General features: G+C 35.4%; 2 protein-coding genes across 2 annotated transcripts in view; one reads left to right on the top strand and one right to left on the bottom strand.

The window, feature by feature from the left end:
- Chpf (Chondroitin polymerizing factor) overlaps positions 1-7,241 on the bottom strand; it is a 36,005-nt gene extending 28,764 nt beyond the window's left edge. Inside the window, exon 1 of the mRNA XM_089093320.1 lies at positions 7,136-7,241. Within this exon, the coding sequence (XP_088949446.1) occupies positions 7,136-7,170 (35 nt within the window). The 5' untranslated portion in view covers positions 7,171-7,241. The remainder of the gene's footprint in view (positions 1-7,135) is intronic.
- Positions 7,242-7,618: 377 nt separating this feature from the next.
- Positions 7,619-16,742, top strand: part of LOC148949293 (NACHT and WD repeat domain-containing protein 2) — a 293,776-nt gene continuing 284,652 nt past the window's right edge. Inside the window, exon 1 of the mRNA XM_089092914.1 lies at positions 7,619-7,721. Coding sequence (XP_088949040.1) covers positions 7,619-7,721 — 103 coding nt within the window. The remainder of the gene's footprint in view (positions 7,722-16,742) is intronic.

The following is a 16,742-nucleotide window of genomic DNA, read 5'->3' as shown; positions in this document are numbered from 1 at the left end:
TTGCTGTTCGTTTTAAGTCTTAATGTCGCTCCTTACTTTCAGTTAAAAAACTTATTTTTATTACTTAATCTCATAAAGACAATACTTTTGTCAGCATATGAAGAACCGTGTATATTGCAATAATATCTGTCTGGTTTATATGCAAAGTAAAACAAGAAACGAAAATTAACATACAAGAGAGTAGTGAAGAATTATGGTATACAAAGTAATATTTGGCAGGGATAGTCACTTGTGATAAATCACTAGGGGTGGCACCGTGATTGAATGATTTTCGTGGATTTGGGGAACCAAATTTTTTTTTTGGGGTGGCACATAGCTTTTTGGGGAAATCCCCGAATATTTGGGAATAGTGTAAGCTCTGCTTGATTTCTAATCAGGAAAATCGAAATACTTAAACCACACGAGAAAAGAAAAGCTTCGACTTTGCGGTTGACGCAATAAAGAATTGCCGCAAAATAATTCAGTCAACCAAACACCGCCGCCTCTTCCGGCGGCGCGCCAGCGACATTGTGACACTTCAGCGGCGGTCAACCAAGCCTCTCGTTCGCGGCGTTCGGTTGATGCGCCGGCATTGTGCTGGGGTCTAGGTAAGACACAGAGCACTACAAACATCAGAATCGACTTTAGAGGACAAGTTATGTCATGGGAAGATGTTTTTGAAATCCCCCTCCCCCCAAACTAAAAAATTTCAAAAATTCTACTTTAGCAGCTTTTTCAATATTTCTAAAGCACTAATAGATAGAGCGCTACAAATATCAGAATTGACTTTAGAGGACAAATTATGTTTTTGAAATCCCCCTCCCACCCAAACTCAAAATGTTCTAAAATTCTACCTTAGAAGCTTTTTAAATATTGCTAAAGCACTAATATATAGATTGCTTAAAGCGTCAGAGTCAACTTCAAAGGAAACGTTATATGCTGGCAAGATGTTTTGAAAATCCCTCTACCCCCTAGACTCAAAAATTTCTCAAATAACGCATAAGGAGCTTTTTAAATATTTCTAAAGCACTAATAGATAGAGGCCTACGAACATCAGAATAAAAATTCTACTTAAGAAGCTTTTTAAATATTTCTAAAGCATTAATAGATAGAGAATCGAATCGACTTCAGAGGACAAATTATGTTATGGGAAGATGTTTTTGAAATCCGCCTTCCCATCAAACTCAAAATTTTCCAAAATTTTACTTTAAAAGCTTTTTTAAATATTTCTAAAGCGCTAATACATAGAGTGCTACAAACATCAGAATCAACTTTAGAGGACAAATTATGTTATGGGAAGATGTTTTTGAAATCCCCCTTCCCCCCAAACGAAAAATTTTCCAAAATTTTACTTTAGAAGCTTTTTTAAATATTTCTAAAGCGCTAATACATAGAGCGCTACAAACATCAGAATCAACTTTAGAGGACAAATTACGTTATTGGAAGATGTTTTGAAATCCCCCTTCCCCCCAAACTCAAAATTTTCCAAAATTCTTTTTTAGAAGCTTTTTCAAATATTTCTAAAGCGCTACAAACATCAGAATCGACTTTAGAGGACAAATTATGTTATGGGAAGACATTCTTGAAATCCCCCCAAACTCAAAAATTTCCAAAATTTTACTTTAGAAGCTTTTTTAAATATTTCTAAAGTGCTACAAACATCAGAATCGACTTTAGGGGACAAGTTATGTCATGGGAAGATGTTTTTGAAATCCCCCTTCCCCCAAACTCAAAGTTTTCCAAAATTTTACTTTAGAAGCTTTTTTAAATATTTCTTAAGCGCTAATACATAGAGCGCTATTAACATCAGAATCAACTTTAGAGGACAAATTACATTATTGGAAGATGTTTTTGAAATCCCCCTTCCCCCCAAACTCAAAATTTTCCAAAATTCTTTTTTATAAGCTTTTTCAAATATTTCTAAAGCGCTACAAACATCAGAATCAACTTTAGAGGACAAATTATGTTATGGGAAGACATTCTTGAAATCCCCCAAACTCAAAAATTTCCAAAATTTTACTTTAGAAGCTTTTTTAAATATTTCTAAAGTGCTAAGACATAGAGTGCTACAAACATCAGAATTGACTTTAGGGAACAAGCTATGTCATGGGGGAATGTTTTTTAAATCCCCCTTCCTCCCAAACTCAAAATTTTACAAAATTCTACTTTAGAGGCTTTTTTAAATATTTCTAAAGTGCTAAGACATAGAGCACAACAAACATTGCGCTATCTATTAGTGATTTGGAAATATTTAAAAAGCTTCTAAAGTAGAATTTTAGAAAATTTTCAGTTTGGGGTGAGGGGGGATTTCAAAAACATCTTCCCATTACATAGCTTGTCCTCTAAAGTTGATTCTGATGTTTGTAGCACTCTATCTATTAGTGCTTTAGAAATATTTAAAAAGCTTCTAAAGTAGAATTTTAGAAATTGGGGCAAAGGGGGATTTCAAAACATCTTCCCATGACATAAATTATCCTCTAAAGTCTATTCTGATGTTTTTAGCGCTCTATGTATTAGCGCTTTAGAAATATTTTACAAATCCTCTAAAGTAGAATTTTGGAAAATTTTGATTTTGGGGGGAAGGGTGATTTAAAAAAACTCTTCCCATAACATAAATTGTCCTCTAAAGTCGATTCAGATGTTTGTAGCGCTTGGTGTCTTACCTAGACCCCAGCACAATGCCGGCGCGTCAACCAAACGCTGCCAACAAGAGGCTCGGTTGACTGCTGCTGAAGTGTCACAATGTCACTGGCATGCCACCAGAAGAGGCGGTGGTGTTTGGTTGACTTTGAATTATTTTGCCGCAATTGTTTATTGCATCAACCACAAAGTCAAAGTTTTTCTTTTCTTGTGTGGCTTAAGTATTTTAATTTTCCTGATTAGAAATCAAGCAGGGCTTGCACTATTCCCAAATTTTTGGGGATTTCCCCAAAAATCTATGTGCCAACCCCAAAAAAATTTGCCTTCTCAAATCACCAACAGTCCTCCAATCATGTTGCCACCCCTAGTGATTTATCACTAGTGACTATCCCTGCCAAATATTACTTTGTATACCAAAATTCTTCACTACTCTCTTGTACGTTAATTTTTGTCTCTTGTGTTACTTTGCATATAAACCAGACATATATAATTGCAATATACATGGCTCTTCATATGCTGACAAAAGTATTGTCTTTATAAGATTAAGTAATAAAAATAAGTTTTTTTTTAACTGAAAGTAAGGAGCAACATTAAAACTTAAAATGAACAGCAATTATACTGCATATGAAAGGGACTGTCCCCTCCTCCACGCCTTGCTCTTTATGTTACTTTAGTGTAAAGAGCTAGGGGTTGAGGACGGGACAGCCCCTTTCATATACAGAATAATTATTGTTCATTTTAAGTTTTAACGTTGCTCCTTCCTTTCAGTTAATAAAACTTCTTATTTATTTAATTTCTGAACGTTTTTCAACTAATGCTGGTTTGATTTTGGCTCACAGTGCATGAAACATTAAAACACAATTGGCATATTAGTTTTGGCAGATTTATTCCAGATATCAAGGGTTTCCCCTCCTCAATACCTTGCTCTTTATGCTAAAGCTGTTAGCACTTTTAAAAAAGCTTCATATTCTAATTAAAAAGCCCCTGTTATTCAATTTTAGTAAACAGTCAAACTTTAGCATAAAGAATAAGGTATTGAGGAGGGGCAACCCTTCATATATGGCATAATTTCTGTTTGTTTTTTGAATAATGCTGCTAGATCTGGCTCACCCTCTATAAAATATACCCCTCCCCCTCACGGAATTCTTCTGTGAAAATTTCATACAACATAAAGTGCACCTCTCCCTGTCAAATTCCCTCCAGACAATTCTTTCCTTGCTGAGAATCCCCCCTCTCTGTAAAATTGCTCATGGACAATTCACCCTGAAAAAAATTCTCCTTAGCATTTTTTCATTGGAATAAGACTTTAATCTATATATTGGTCTCTTGGCCACTCCAGAAATGCCCCCTTCCATGGAAATTATTTCCCAGAAAACAAAATGCACAGAAAAAGCCCCCGGAACATATCTACTTAGAAAATTTGGCAAAGAGAATGTAACTAAATTAAAAAAGATTTCATACAGTAATTCTGTCCATATCCCATAGTGTAACATTTCCCCCAGAATATTCACTCATCTGAAATTTCCCTCCCAAAGAAAAATTCTCCCCTTAGAAATCCACCTCAAGCACAACTGCCCCCCTGGCTAAGGTGTATCTTTGCACTTTTAAACATTTTATGGAGAGTTCATAACTACAGGAAGTCCATGCCAGTGTTTCAATAAACTCAACAGAAACTTTATGAGTGCACAGACCTATAAAAATAAAACATCTTCTCATAACATAACTTGTCCTCTAAAAACAATTTGGATCTTTTTACTGGTCTATCTCTTGTCAAATCCTTTCCCTAAATAATAAGTTTAAATGGCTTATCAACACAGAATTGTCTTCTACCCCATGTCACCTGCATGCTACTGTTAAAGGGGTTATGATAAGCAAAGTTGTGACATCACAAACAGGTTCCATAAGCAATGTCAGCTAGACAGTAAATAAGTTAAAGGGATGACAGTTAAATGAAAATAAGATTTTGGAATATATTTTAATGAACAAGATTAAAAGCTGAAGTTGTGTAAGGTAAGCAGTGATTTATAATTATGATAGTAATAAAGGATGAAATGTGAGCTAAAACAACTAGTAAAGTGCATTAATATACCATTAAACAGAGGGGGGGAGGAGTGGAGTTAAGTACTACAAATTACCTGCCCGGGACAGGACCTAGCCAGTAGACACATCCCTAACATTTTCCTTTCATAGACTCAACCCCTTTCCAAGATAGCCAAAAGTAACTAAAGTAGAATTTTACCAAAAAAGCTTCTAAAGTAAAATTTTGAGTTTGGGGGGAAGGGGGATTTCAAAAACATCTTCCCATAACATAATTTGTCCTCTGAAGTTGATTCTGACACTTGCAGCGCTCTATCTATTAGTGCTTTAGAAATATTTAAAAAGCTTCTTAAGTAGAATTTTAGAAATTGTTGAGTTTTGGGGAGGGGGGATTTCAAAAACACCTTCCCATGACATAACTTGTCTTTTAAAGTCATTCTGATGTTTGTAGTGCTCTATGAATTAGTGCTTCAGAAACATTTAAAAAGCTTCATGAGCACATGGACCTATAAAAATAAAAACATCTTCTCATAACATAATTTGTCCTCTTAAAACAATTTGGATTTTTTTACTGGTCTATCTCTTGTCAAATCCTTTCCCTAATTAATAAAGTTTAAATGGCTTATCAACATAGAGTTGTCTTCTACCCCATGGCACCTGCATGCTACTGTTAAAAGGGGTTATGATAAGCAAAGTTGTGACATCACAAGCAGGTTCCATAAGAATGCCAGCTAGATAGTAAATAAGTTAAAGGAATGGACTGTTAAATGAAAATAGGATTTTGGAATATATTTTAATGAACAAGGTTAAAAGCTGAAGTTGTGTAAAGCAGTGTTCACAAGCATGTCTAGCTAGAATCCCATGTCTAGACACATGTCTAGCCAGAATCCAATGTCTAGGCAATGACCGTTCACATGTAAAATTTGGTGCTTAGCTAAAACTACAAATTTAGTTTCAAATTGTCATTTCTAGCCAATCAAAAGAGCTTATGCATGCAAAACTTTCAAATATTATAATCCCTGTTTTTACTGTCACAAGCTAATGGATGAGATAAGTAAAACAATTGCCTTAGTGTGCTTCATTATTATGTCTTGTGTTGTATATTTGCCTAAAATGAAAAAAACAATTAATGAGAAAACAAAAATTAAATTTCAGTTTACAAATGTAAACAAAAATGATGAAAATAGTGGATCTTGACACATTCTGATTGGCTGTAATTGAAAATCCTAGACATTGGGTTCTAGAGGCTAGAACTCAATGTCTAGCCAAGCGCCTTGTCTAGCATGTCTAGCTAAGCACTGAATTTTACTGGTGAACGGTTGTTGCCTAGAAATTGTATTCTGGCTAGACACATGTCTAGACATGGGATACTAGCTAGACATGCTTGTGAACACAACTTAAGGTAAGCAGTGATTTATAATTATGATAGTAATATAGGATGAAATGTGAGCTAAAAAAACTAGTAATGTGGAGTAATTTACCATTATATAGAGGGGGGGGGGAGGAGTGAAGGTAGGTACTTCAAAGTACCTTCCTGGGACATACCTTAGCATGTAGATCCATCCCTGAAAGTTTCATTTTTCTAACCCAACCCCTGGTAAATATCTACCAAATCATATTATTGACTTACTCATAAAGTGAATATACCACTTGATGCCTTTTTTTATGCTGATTACAAATATAATAATCATTTCTATTGGAAATGAATTTCAGCCCCCCCCCCTATATATGCCAATTCAGGGTATATGTTTCTACATTAGTAGGTGGGGGCAAATTTTGTTTCTGATGTAGATGAGAGGTAAGTTTAAATGGTAAAGTTCTACAAAATCATATTAGGCTATTGAGTTAGGACAAAAGTGAATACACCATTCAATGCCTTTTTTTTATGCTGATTACAAATATAATAAGCAATTCTATTCGAAATGAATTTCAGCCCCCCCCCACTATATAGGCCCATTCAGGGTTAGGTATAGCCTATATAGGGGGGGGGGGGCTGAAAATAATTTACAAAATAAATGCTTATTATATTCGTAATCAGCATAAAAAAAGGCATAGAATGGTGTATTCACTTTATTCCTAACTCAATAATATGATTTTGTAGGACTTTACCCCCACCCTCCTAATATAGAAATATATAGCCTACCCTGAATTGGCATATATAGGGGGGGGGCTGAAATTCATTTCTGATAGAAATAATTATTATATTCGTAATTAGCATAGAAAAAGGCATCGAGTGGTATATACACTTTATGTGTAAGTCAATAATACGATTTGGTAGATATTCACCCAACCCCTTTCCAAGATAGCCAAAAGTAACTAAAGTAGAATTTTACCTTAATTTGTTTTCAAAATCTTAACGTAGTGTTTCTTTCACAAATATCCTAACTGTACACTGAATCTAGGTAGTTGCCTATAGTTTTTTTTTTAGTATAAGCATGACCCACTTTAATAGCCTATAACAGACTAGCCTAGTACTTACTTGAAACTATCTTGGTATATCGTTTTTCCTGACATCCTAGAATCTAAATTAAACAGTTTCCTACAGCATCTATAAAAATAAGGCAAACTTTGGCTGCTGAGCTTTTTGGGGTCTTTAACCTGTAATAAATGTCTATATAGGTAAGAGAAATGAGAATCTTACGGAAAATGATCTAGAGGTCGTTCATCACGCAAAAATTGATATTTTAATTGATTTATAACAATTAAATATTAAATTCGTAAGTTCTTTGATGTCAACCCATTAGACAGCTACCGATGCGTTCTGGGCTTAGTTTATATTTGAAAGAAACAACAAAGAGCCAACTTGTTATCAAAATATTTTCTTCTAACATTTTATATTGCTAAAAATATTGCTGCCTTGGTAACAGCAGCTTTGTTTACAGTGTTTATGGAGTTCCCTTAGAAAGCAGATTAATGTGTAGCTATTTTATTTGCTTCTAGTTTCCTAGTGAAAAATCTTGATATGGATGATAAGGTTGTAGATAGAGTTTTTTCTGGGGGACTGGATCACTTGCCTCAAGTCAGTTCAAAGATTGTCCGTATTTTTACAAGCTCTACTTTTACAGGTAAAAAAGCTAAACCTCATAAATTTTGATAACGAAATAAAATAAAAACTTCATACAAGGCTAAGAGGGAAGGTTTCAGACAAATTATTTCTCGCCAAAAGGTTGAATGTTTTGCATCAATATGCAAAAGCTTGAGGTAATTGTTTTTTTTGTTTTTTTTTTAATATATATTGGTAATTATTTATGACTCCTGGAGGTGATGATTATGATTATGAATATAATATTAAATTTAATGAGATTGTTAAGGTGTAAGGTTTGTGAAGCTATTTGGGGACTGTGATACAGATAGGTTGTTTTTGTTTTTTTATTGTTTTGTTATGTTAGTGTGTTTTTGCCACCCCCTTGGACAAGTTTTTAATTCTTGGGATGGCCGCTAAGCTGATGTTAAATTGTTTGTTTGTTTAGAATAAATCTCTCTCTCTCTCACTCTCTCTCTCTCTCTCACTCTTTCTCTCTCTCTCTCTCTCTCTCTCTCTCTCTCTCTCTCTCTCTCTCTCTCTCTCTCTCTCTCTCTCTCTCTCTCTCTCTCTCTCTCTCTAAAAAATCCTCAGGGTTCGTAAAAATCTGATCAACGTTGCCTCTTTGCAAGGGAAAATTCCCAAACAAAATTCATCAACTAGCTTTAAGGAATTTAAAAACTTAAAAACAAATTTTTTGCATCTTGGCCAATGTCCGCCGTTGCGTAGGTACCGATTTCCTTATTCATTGCGTTCGGCCGAGAGTTCAATGTATGGTTGGGGGCAAATCATCCAACGCTTCCCATGTTTTCCCCCAGATTTCTCCAGACGCCCATTTAGAGCTGGGTCGACTCTGACTGACCTTACAGAGTCACATCATTGAACCCCGTCAATGGTTAAAATAAATAGATTTAGAACTGGTTAATTAAATAGATTATTAGACTATTTTAACTGATTGAACTATTTTAATTTACAATCTAAAAAAAAATAATTCTTGCTGATTTACCTGAATTACAATGAAAAATATAAAAATTAGCTGATTTTCTGAACAGATCAAAATACAAATCTTGTTAAAATCCCTTAGAAAAAACCAAAGCGCATGCAAACGCTAATAGAGATAAATGAAAACACATTTTTAGGTTTTCTGGAGTTAAAAATAATAATTAATTAATAGAAAATGACTTTATTCCTTGAATTGATCAAAACATAAATTATGAAATGCCTATAAATAAAATAATAGAGCAAATAAATAATGCAAACTACAAACAATTGCACAATAGCGCAAATAAATAAAAACAAGATTTTTCAAAATGAAAGTAAAGAGCATTATTAAAACTTAAACAAACCTTTGTCGTTCTTTGAATGGGCACATGGCCAGGGCTGTATAACCCCAACCGCTCTGACTAATTAGGCTAAATTTGACTAGTTCTTTGTCGACACATTCTAGACTACAATAAGTATAGCCAGTTGGTCATTGCAGTTCCTTCATTTACCGATTTCCTTTCAAGACATTAGAAAAAAATACGAATAAATTAGGATAAATACGAATAAATTAGAACCTTTGATTTCCAAAATAAGATAACTCAAGTTTTTTCCAATTGCTCATATGTTAGAGCATTATAAAGAAAAGTCAAATTTGAACGGAATCGGGGACTGAGGGCATCAGCATCAGCCCTTATATACAAGCCGACTTGCGTATCTCTTATATGCTGTTTACCCCAATTTGAAAAAAAAACTTTTTTTTTTAACTTAATTTTTATTCATTTTTGTCCTGTGTGTGAGGAAAGCTGTATCCCTCTCAACCCCAACTCCTTGCAGTTAGGATCTAATTTTGTACAGCAATACTTCGAGAAAAACGGCATATTTAAGTGTGACAGCTTGTCTAGGTTATACGCCAATGTCTGAATACTTAAAAACTAACATTTCCCTTTAAAAATCATCGTTTCAGCAACACGAAAGGAGCTTTCATTCTTTCAGTGTCCATATTGCATGTTTAACGCACATTTAGGGTCAAACTGCTCTAGCTAGGGGTTAAATTCCCCTTCAATTTTTTTTTTGAGATGCAATAACTCTTTTCAAAGGATATTTTAGCCAGAAGAAATCAGGGTTGTCCTTCTTCTCCCCAACATAGTTTTGGGAATAAATTGGATCCAGCGTCAGAATGGCAGAATAAGTAAATTAAGTATTACTTCTGAACAAGTTTAATTGAAGTCACACGAAATTTCCTGAGTATTTTTCTTGCGACACTAACAATTTCAGTTAGGGTTCAAGTGAGCAACAAAGTATTTACTAGAATATTAGCATTGAATATGATTTGACACGATCTCATATTCAGTTTTTAATCACCCTTCACTTTTGATGAAACTTGTTTTTTTAATGCAGCATTAAAACTTATTGTTTTTTTTTTCAAATTTGGTTTTAAAATTGTGTTTCTAAGCATTTCAGCTACTATTGAGGAAGGCTTATTTGCCGTTTTATGCCTTGAGCTGCTAAATAAACTGATTTTAAACTTTCATTTTCATAGTGTCGCTTACAATGGACGAAAATTGCTCTTTACGTACCGTTTATTACCATGAAATGTTTTATATATAAATGCACATAGGGAGGGGGAGGTTTGCAGGAAAACATCTATTAAATTATTTATCAAACCAAGCAGTTCGTGGTAAAAAACTGTAATTAAGGAGCGACGCGACTCAATAGTAACCAAAAACTCTAAAAGCGGAATTTTGACATCTATAGATCTATTAAAGGAACTGACTTATTATGCTGATTCCAAATTTATAAGGTTCATTAAGTTTAGTATTACCTATCTACTACTACTACTACTACTAACAACTCACCGCAGCACCAAGCCGCCTGAGGCCAACACAGCTACGCACGCTCCACCTCCACCCCATTCTATTCAAAGCCTCCCTTTTTACACCCGCCCACGAAGTTCCCATTTCCTTTAAATCTTTCTTTATGATGTCCTCCAGCCCCAAACGGGGACGACCTGCTTTCCTTTTAGCCCTACACGGTTGGCCGAAAAGAACAATTGGCAATCTGTCATCCTTCATCCGCACAACGTGGCCTAGACACCTCAACCTTTCTTTCATTATAGCCCTAGAGAGCGGTATTGAAGCACATTTTTCGTACAGCCTATTGTTTGATATACGGTCAGTTAGCCGGGTGCCCAGAGCAATCCTTAAGCAATTTCTCTGGAAAACATTTAGGAAATCTTCATCCGCTTTTCGGAGCGTCCATGCTTCAGAGCCATATTTGACCACTGTCATCACTGTAGCTTCTAAGATTCTAATCTTGTTTTGCAGACTTATCTTCCTATTATTCCAAACTTTTTTTAACTGTGAAAAAACACCCTGAGCTTTTGCTATTCTACTTTTAATATCTTCACTGCTTCCACCATCTTTACTAATAATACTACCAAGGTAAGTGAAGCTGCCCACCTGATCAATCTTTTCATTACTATACTTAATGTTTTTGTTTAATCTAATTTTATACGTTCTCAAGTTGACCTGAAAAATAAAACTTAATGTCATTCCCAAAACATTCTATTTATGGTCTTTGACAACCTTGATACGTTTACACTTTTTTGATTATTTAAATCGTAAGAACAGAAGTAGTAATATTAGTAGCCCCAAAAGTTTCAACTTAATACCCCCAGCTGTTGTAGAAATATTACTGAAGTTTCTTATTTGCAACCATACACAGAGTGCCTTTTGATTTAGTTTTAAAATAACATTTTTTTAAAGTATAGTGGGTCAATCGCATAATTTTGTGCAATTGACATACCTAATATCCTTAAAGACATACTTGCTGCACCTTTCTACTATGCTGAACAAAATGGTTGTCTAAAAAATTTGACTGGATGTTTTTGGAACATGAATGGGCTTGGGAGAAGGGCTGCCTGCCCTCTTATCTCCTTTTACTCTTAAAAGGGGCACTAGAACTTTTAATTTTGAATCGGATTAGCTCCTTAAAAAATTCGAACAATATTACTAGCTATTATCGAGCAGCGTTGCCTATGATATTGCTTATATGCCCTTTTATAAACCTGCATGCGTATATTTTTTTCGTTTAATTGAAACTCCTTAAACGTTCTTTAAAATTTTCATGTTCAAACTCTTAGCGTCATGATTTACAGTAACTGTAGTGGGAGTATTAATAGTATACACATAGTGCCTTCTGGCTAGTTCCAAATCTACCACAGCTTAACCTTAAAGGTATAAACTTAATAATTTAAGTCGTTCTTGAGATATTACTTTGTTACCTTTTCAAAAATCCATATGCTCATAGCTTGTTTTGATTTAGTTCAGCATCCACCTAAAAATTCCTTAAACGCTTTACCTCAATACTCTTAAATTGCGTAATAGCAATAGTTGCATTAGCAATAGTAGCAGTATGCACATAGCACCTTTGGTTTCTTTAACATCCCCTTCAACACACACTGAAAGTTTCAACTTAAAAGCATCAACAGTTCCTGAGGCATTTCTAATATGTCCTCTTTACAACATATGTGGGTATAGTGTGTTTCAATTTAGTTCAAATGCAGCTTCAACACATTCCAAATTTTCTGCCTTAATACCCTTAGTTTTAATAGCAGCAGTAGTAGTAGTAGCAGCAGAATTAACAGTAGTAGCCTTAGATTTATTGCCAGTAATAGTAGTTGAAATAGTAATAATAGTAACAGCAGTAGTACGATGAATAGAAACAGTAGCATTAGGATGCAAATATTTCCTTTTGGTAGGTTCAACATCCCACACAACAAGCCCTGTTGGTTTTAATTTCACCGATTAAACTTTTCCTAAGACATTGCTGTTACCCCCTTTTGCCAACCTGCATACAGATTACGTTTTGTTATTCAGTTCACCTTCTCCCCTCAAAATTCCTTGAAACTTTCTCCTTCATACCATTAGGCATAGTTGCAATAGTAGTCACAGTAGTGGTATTGGCATTACTGGCAGTAGTATTAATAGTAGTAGTCCTAGTAGCAGCAGTAGTATAAACGAATGTCTTTTGGTCAGTTTAACACCCCTCTCATCAAGTCCTGCGAATTTCAACTTAATAAAATTTCCCATTGCTATGACATTGCTGATATGTCCTTGTGATAACCTGTATGTTCATATAATTTTTGAAATTTCCATTTCAATGCTCTTAGCCTTACAAGTAGTTGCAATAGAAGTAGTAATTGAAGTAGTAGTAGTAGTAGCAGTATAAATGTAGCAGTGATAGTACAATTAATAGTACCGTGCACATATTGCCTTTTGGTCAGACGCTCTTCCCCTTTAAGCATTCTCTGAAAGTTAATTTTAATTAACTTTAATTTTGTTTATACCTTCCAAGACTGTTCAAGACACATATAGTTTTCAGTAAAGCGCCAATCACGCAGTAGGTTTTAGACTTTCACTGTAACAGAAAGAGGTGATACCCAAGGCCGTATACAGGGGGGGGGGGGGGGTACCCGATTTGAACCCCCCTCCCCCCGAAATGTTTGAAAGAGTCGAAAATAAGTCGAAAATTACTAAAACCTAGGTAAAAATCAGTAAAATTAGTCGAAAACTGAGTCAAAAATTAGTAAACCCCCCCCCCCCAAAAAAAAAATCCTGGATCCGCTCTTGGTGATACCCAAACTCTTGTTTGTAGTGATTTTTGTTCGTTTCAAGCTTGATTTGCATAATCAATTTAAGGTTCACTCCTCTTAAGATTTATTTATTCATTTATATTAATATCAATTGTTTGTTTGTTTGCATTGATTGTTTATTTAATTTCTGTTCATTTGGGTTTCATTTATTCTTCAATAGAAAAATATTTTTTTCGATTTAAGCTTGATTTGCATATTCAATTTAAGCATAATTCGCTTGAAGATTTATTTATTCATTTATATTCTAACTTGTTGTATGTTTTTTTGCTATGATTGTTTATTTAATTTCCATTCGTTTTGGGTTTCATTTATTCTTTAATAGTAATCTCTGGTCGTTTTGAGTTTGAATTTTAACACCTATTTGTATCTGCTGATCTTAAGTTTAAAATGATCTTTAATTTTCTTTGAAGAACTTCTTTCTCTGGAAGTTTTTTTTTAATTAATTCTTGTTCGTTTTTGATTGCAAAAAGTTTACAGTTTTTAAGAATTCCGTATTTCAAAATCAAATTATTTTTCAAGATCAAATGTTCATCAAAGTATCGAAAGTAATATCAAAGTAACAATATCAAAGAAAAAAAAAAAGTAAATTAAGTATCAAAGTAAACAAGGTATCAAAGCAACAATAAGCAACTTTCATAATTTACAGCCCTTGCACCGTAAATCGACGTTGCCACGTAAATAAGTAAATCCAAGTTTTGAAGCAAACAAAGTGTAAAAGTAAAAATAAGTAAGTTCTGTAACTCAAAGCCATTTCCCCGGGGTGGGGGGCGGGGGTTCAACTCCGGAAGTATAGTTATTTGGCCTTTGAACTTTTTTGAACAAAATAACAATTTCAAAATTTTGACCGAATGCCCTTTGGAAAAATGGAGCCTGAGCTAATTGCCTATTAATCATTATTAACTCTTAAAAAGAACTAGAAGTTTCAATTTCCAGTCAAATGAGCCCCCTCCAAAGTAAATATTACCACTCCTTCCTCGAAACCTTATATTCTAATAATAGGCAACTTACATACGTTACAATACTTGCCCCGGGGGCTATGGAGGATTTCTCAACACCTAAGTTATAGTTATTTGAATCTTGGACTAGTTTGAACAAAATGGCTATTTCAAAATTTTGGATAAGATGCATTTTGGGAAAAGAGGCACTAGGGGGGGCTTGTTACTTTTCGATCACTTTCGGTTCTTAAAAGGGGCATAATAAATTTCAATTTCCGGTCAAATGAACTTCCTCCAAAGTTTTTACTACCATGCTTTCCATAGAAGCTTTATATCTTAAGGATGGGTTGCTAGTATAACTCACAGCCCTTTCCACCAGGGTTGGGGGGATTCAAACCCAGAACCTTAGCTGTTTAACATTTGAAAGATTTTGTACAAAATAGGTAACTCATAATTTCTATGGAATGTATTTGGGTAAGAAACAGCGCGGAGGGTGAGGCTAGATGCCCTCCGATCACTTTTGACTCTTAAAAAGTGAACTAGAACTTTCAATTTCCAATCAAATGAGCCCGTAGTTTATACGAGCATCCCTTCCATAAAAACCTTATATGCCCCCAGGGCATAGTTTACAACGCTTGCCCCTGGGCACTGGGCGGTTATGCTGACATCAGAGTTTTGTTATCTGAATTTAACCATTTTTAACAAAATGTCTGTCTCAAAAATTTGGGAAAAAAGGGGTGAGGGTCTAACTTGCAATGCCTGCCCTCGGGCCCAGGGCGCTTGTGTCGACATCGGAGTTTTGTTATCTGACCTTTGAACTATGTTTAACAAAATGGCTTTCTCAGATTTTATCTGATGCATTTGGGGAAAAGGGCGTGGTGGAGTCTAGTTGCGCTCCGACCTCTTTTGAACATGAAAAAGTGAACTAGAACTTTTAATTTCCAATCAAATGACTCTGAAGTTTATATGAGCATCTCTTCTGAAATAATCGCATTTGCCCCCAGGCAAAACTTAAAAGGCCTACCCACAGGCCTTGGGGGGTTGTGTCGACCCCAGAGTTTTTGTTATATGATATTTGAACTATTTTTAACAAAATGGCTGCCTCAAAATTCTTATCGGATGTTTTTGGGGAAAAAGGGCTTGGGGGGATAGCTGCCCTCTGATCAGTTTTGACTCTTAAAAAGTGAACTAGAATTTTCAATTCCAAATAAAATGAGCCCTCACTGAGGTTTTTGCGAGCATCCCTTCCATAAGAACCTTAAATACCCCCAAGCCATAACTTACAACGCCTGTCCTTCGGCCCTGGGTGTTTGTGTCTTCATCGGAGTTTTGTTATCTAACCCTTAAACTATTTTTAATAAATGTCCATCGTAAAACTTTTATCTGATACATTTGGCGGAAAAGGGCGAGGGGGGGGGGACTAGTTGCCCTACGATTGTTTTTACTCTGAAAAAGTGAACTAGAATTCTTAATTTCCAATCAAATGAGACCTCACAGAAGTTTATACGAACATCCCTTCTGTAATAACCATATTTGCCCCCAGGTCACAACTTACAGCGCTTGCCCCCAGGCCCTGGGGAGTTTTGTCGACCCCGGAGTTTTTGTTATATGATCTTTGAATTATTCTTGACAAAATGGCTACCTAAAATTTCTTATCGGATGTATTTCGGGAAAAAGGGTGCGGGGGGGGGGACCTAGCTACCCTCCCATCACTTTTGACTCTTAAAATGTAAACTAAAACTTTCATTTCCAATAAAATGAGCCCTCTCTGAAGTTTATATGAGAACCCCTTCCACAAGAACGATATATGCCATCAGGGCATAACTTACAACGCGTGCCCCAGGGTCCTGTTATGTTGTGTCGACACCGGAGTTTTATTATCTGACTTGAACTAGTTTTAACAAAATGGCTACCTTGAAAATTTTATCTGATACATTTGGGGAAGAAAGGGTGTGGGGGAGGCTATCTGATGCATTTGGGAATAAAGGGGTGAGGGTCTAACTTACAACGCCTGCCCCCGGGCCCTAGTTGGCTGTCTCGACATCGGAGTTTTGTTATCTGACCTTTGAACTATGTTTAACAAAATGGCTATCTCGGATTTTATCTGATGCATTTGGGGAAAAGGGCGTGGCGGAGCCTAGTTTCGCTCCGATCTCTTTTGAACATGACAAAATGAACTAGAACTTTTAATTTCCAATCAAATGAACCCTCTCTGAAGTTTATACGAGCATCTCTTCTTTAATAATCGCATTTGCCCCCAAGCATAACTTACAAGGCCTGCCCATGGGCCCTTGGGGGCTGTGTTGACCCCAGATTTTTTTGTTATATGATCTTTGAATTATTTTTAGCAAAATGGCTGCCTCAAAATTCTTATCGGATGTATTTGGGGAAAAAAGGGCCTGGGGGATAGCTGCCCTCTGAACAGCTTTGAATCTTAAATAGTGAACTAGAATTTTCAATTCCAAATAAAATGAGCCCTCACTGAGGCTTT

This window comes from Artemia sp. Qi Xiang Cuo, chromosome 8 (genome assembly GCF_049724085.1).
Source record: "Artemia sp. Qi Xiang Cuo chromosome 8, ASM4972408v1, whole genome shotgun sequence".
NCBI lineage: Eukaryota > Metazoa > Arthropoda > Branchiopoda > Anostraca > Artemiidae > Artemia > Artemia sp. Qi Xiang Cuo.
The sequence above is the reverse complement of the archived record's forward strand: the minus strand, read 5'-3'. Positions and strand labels throughout refer to the sequence as shown.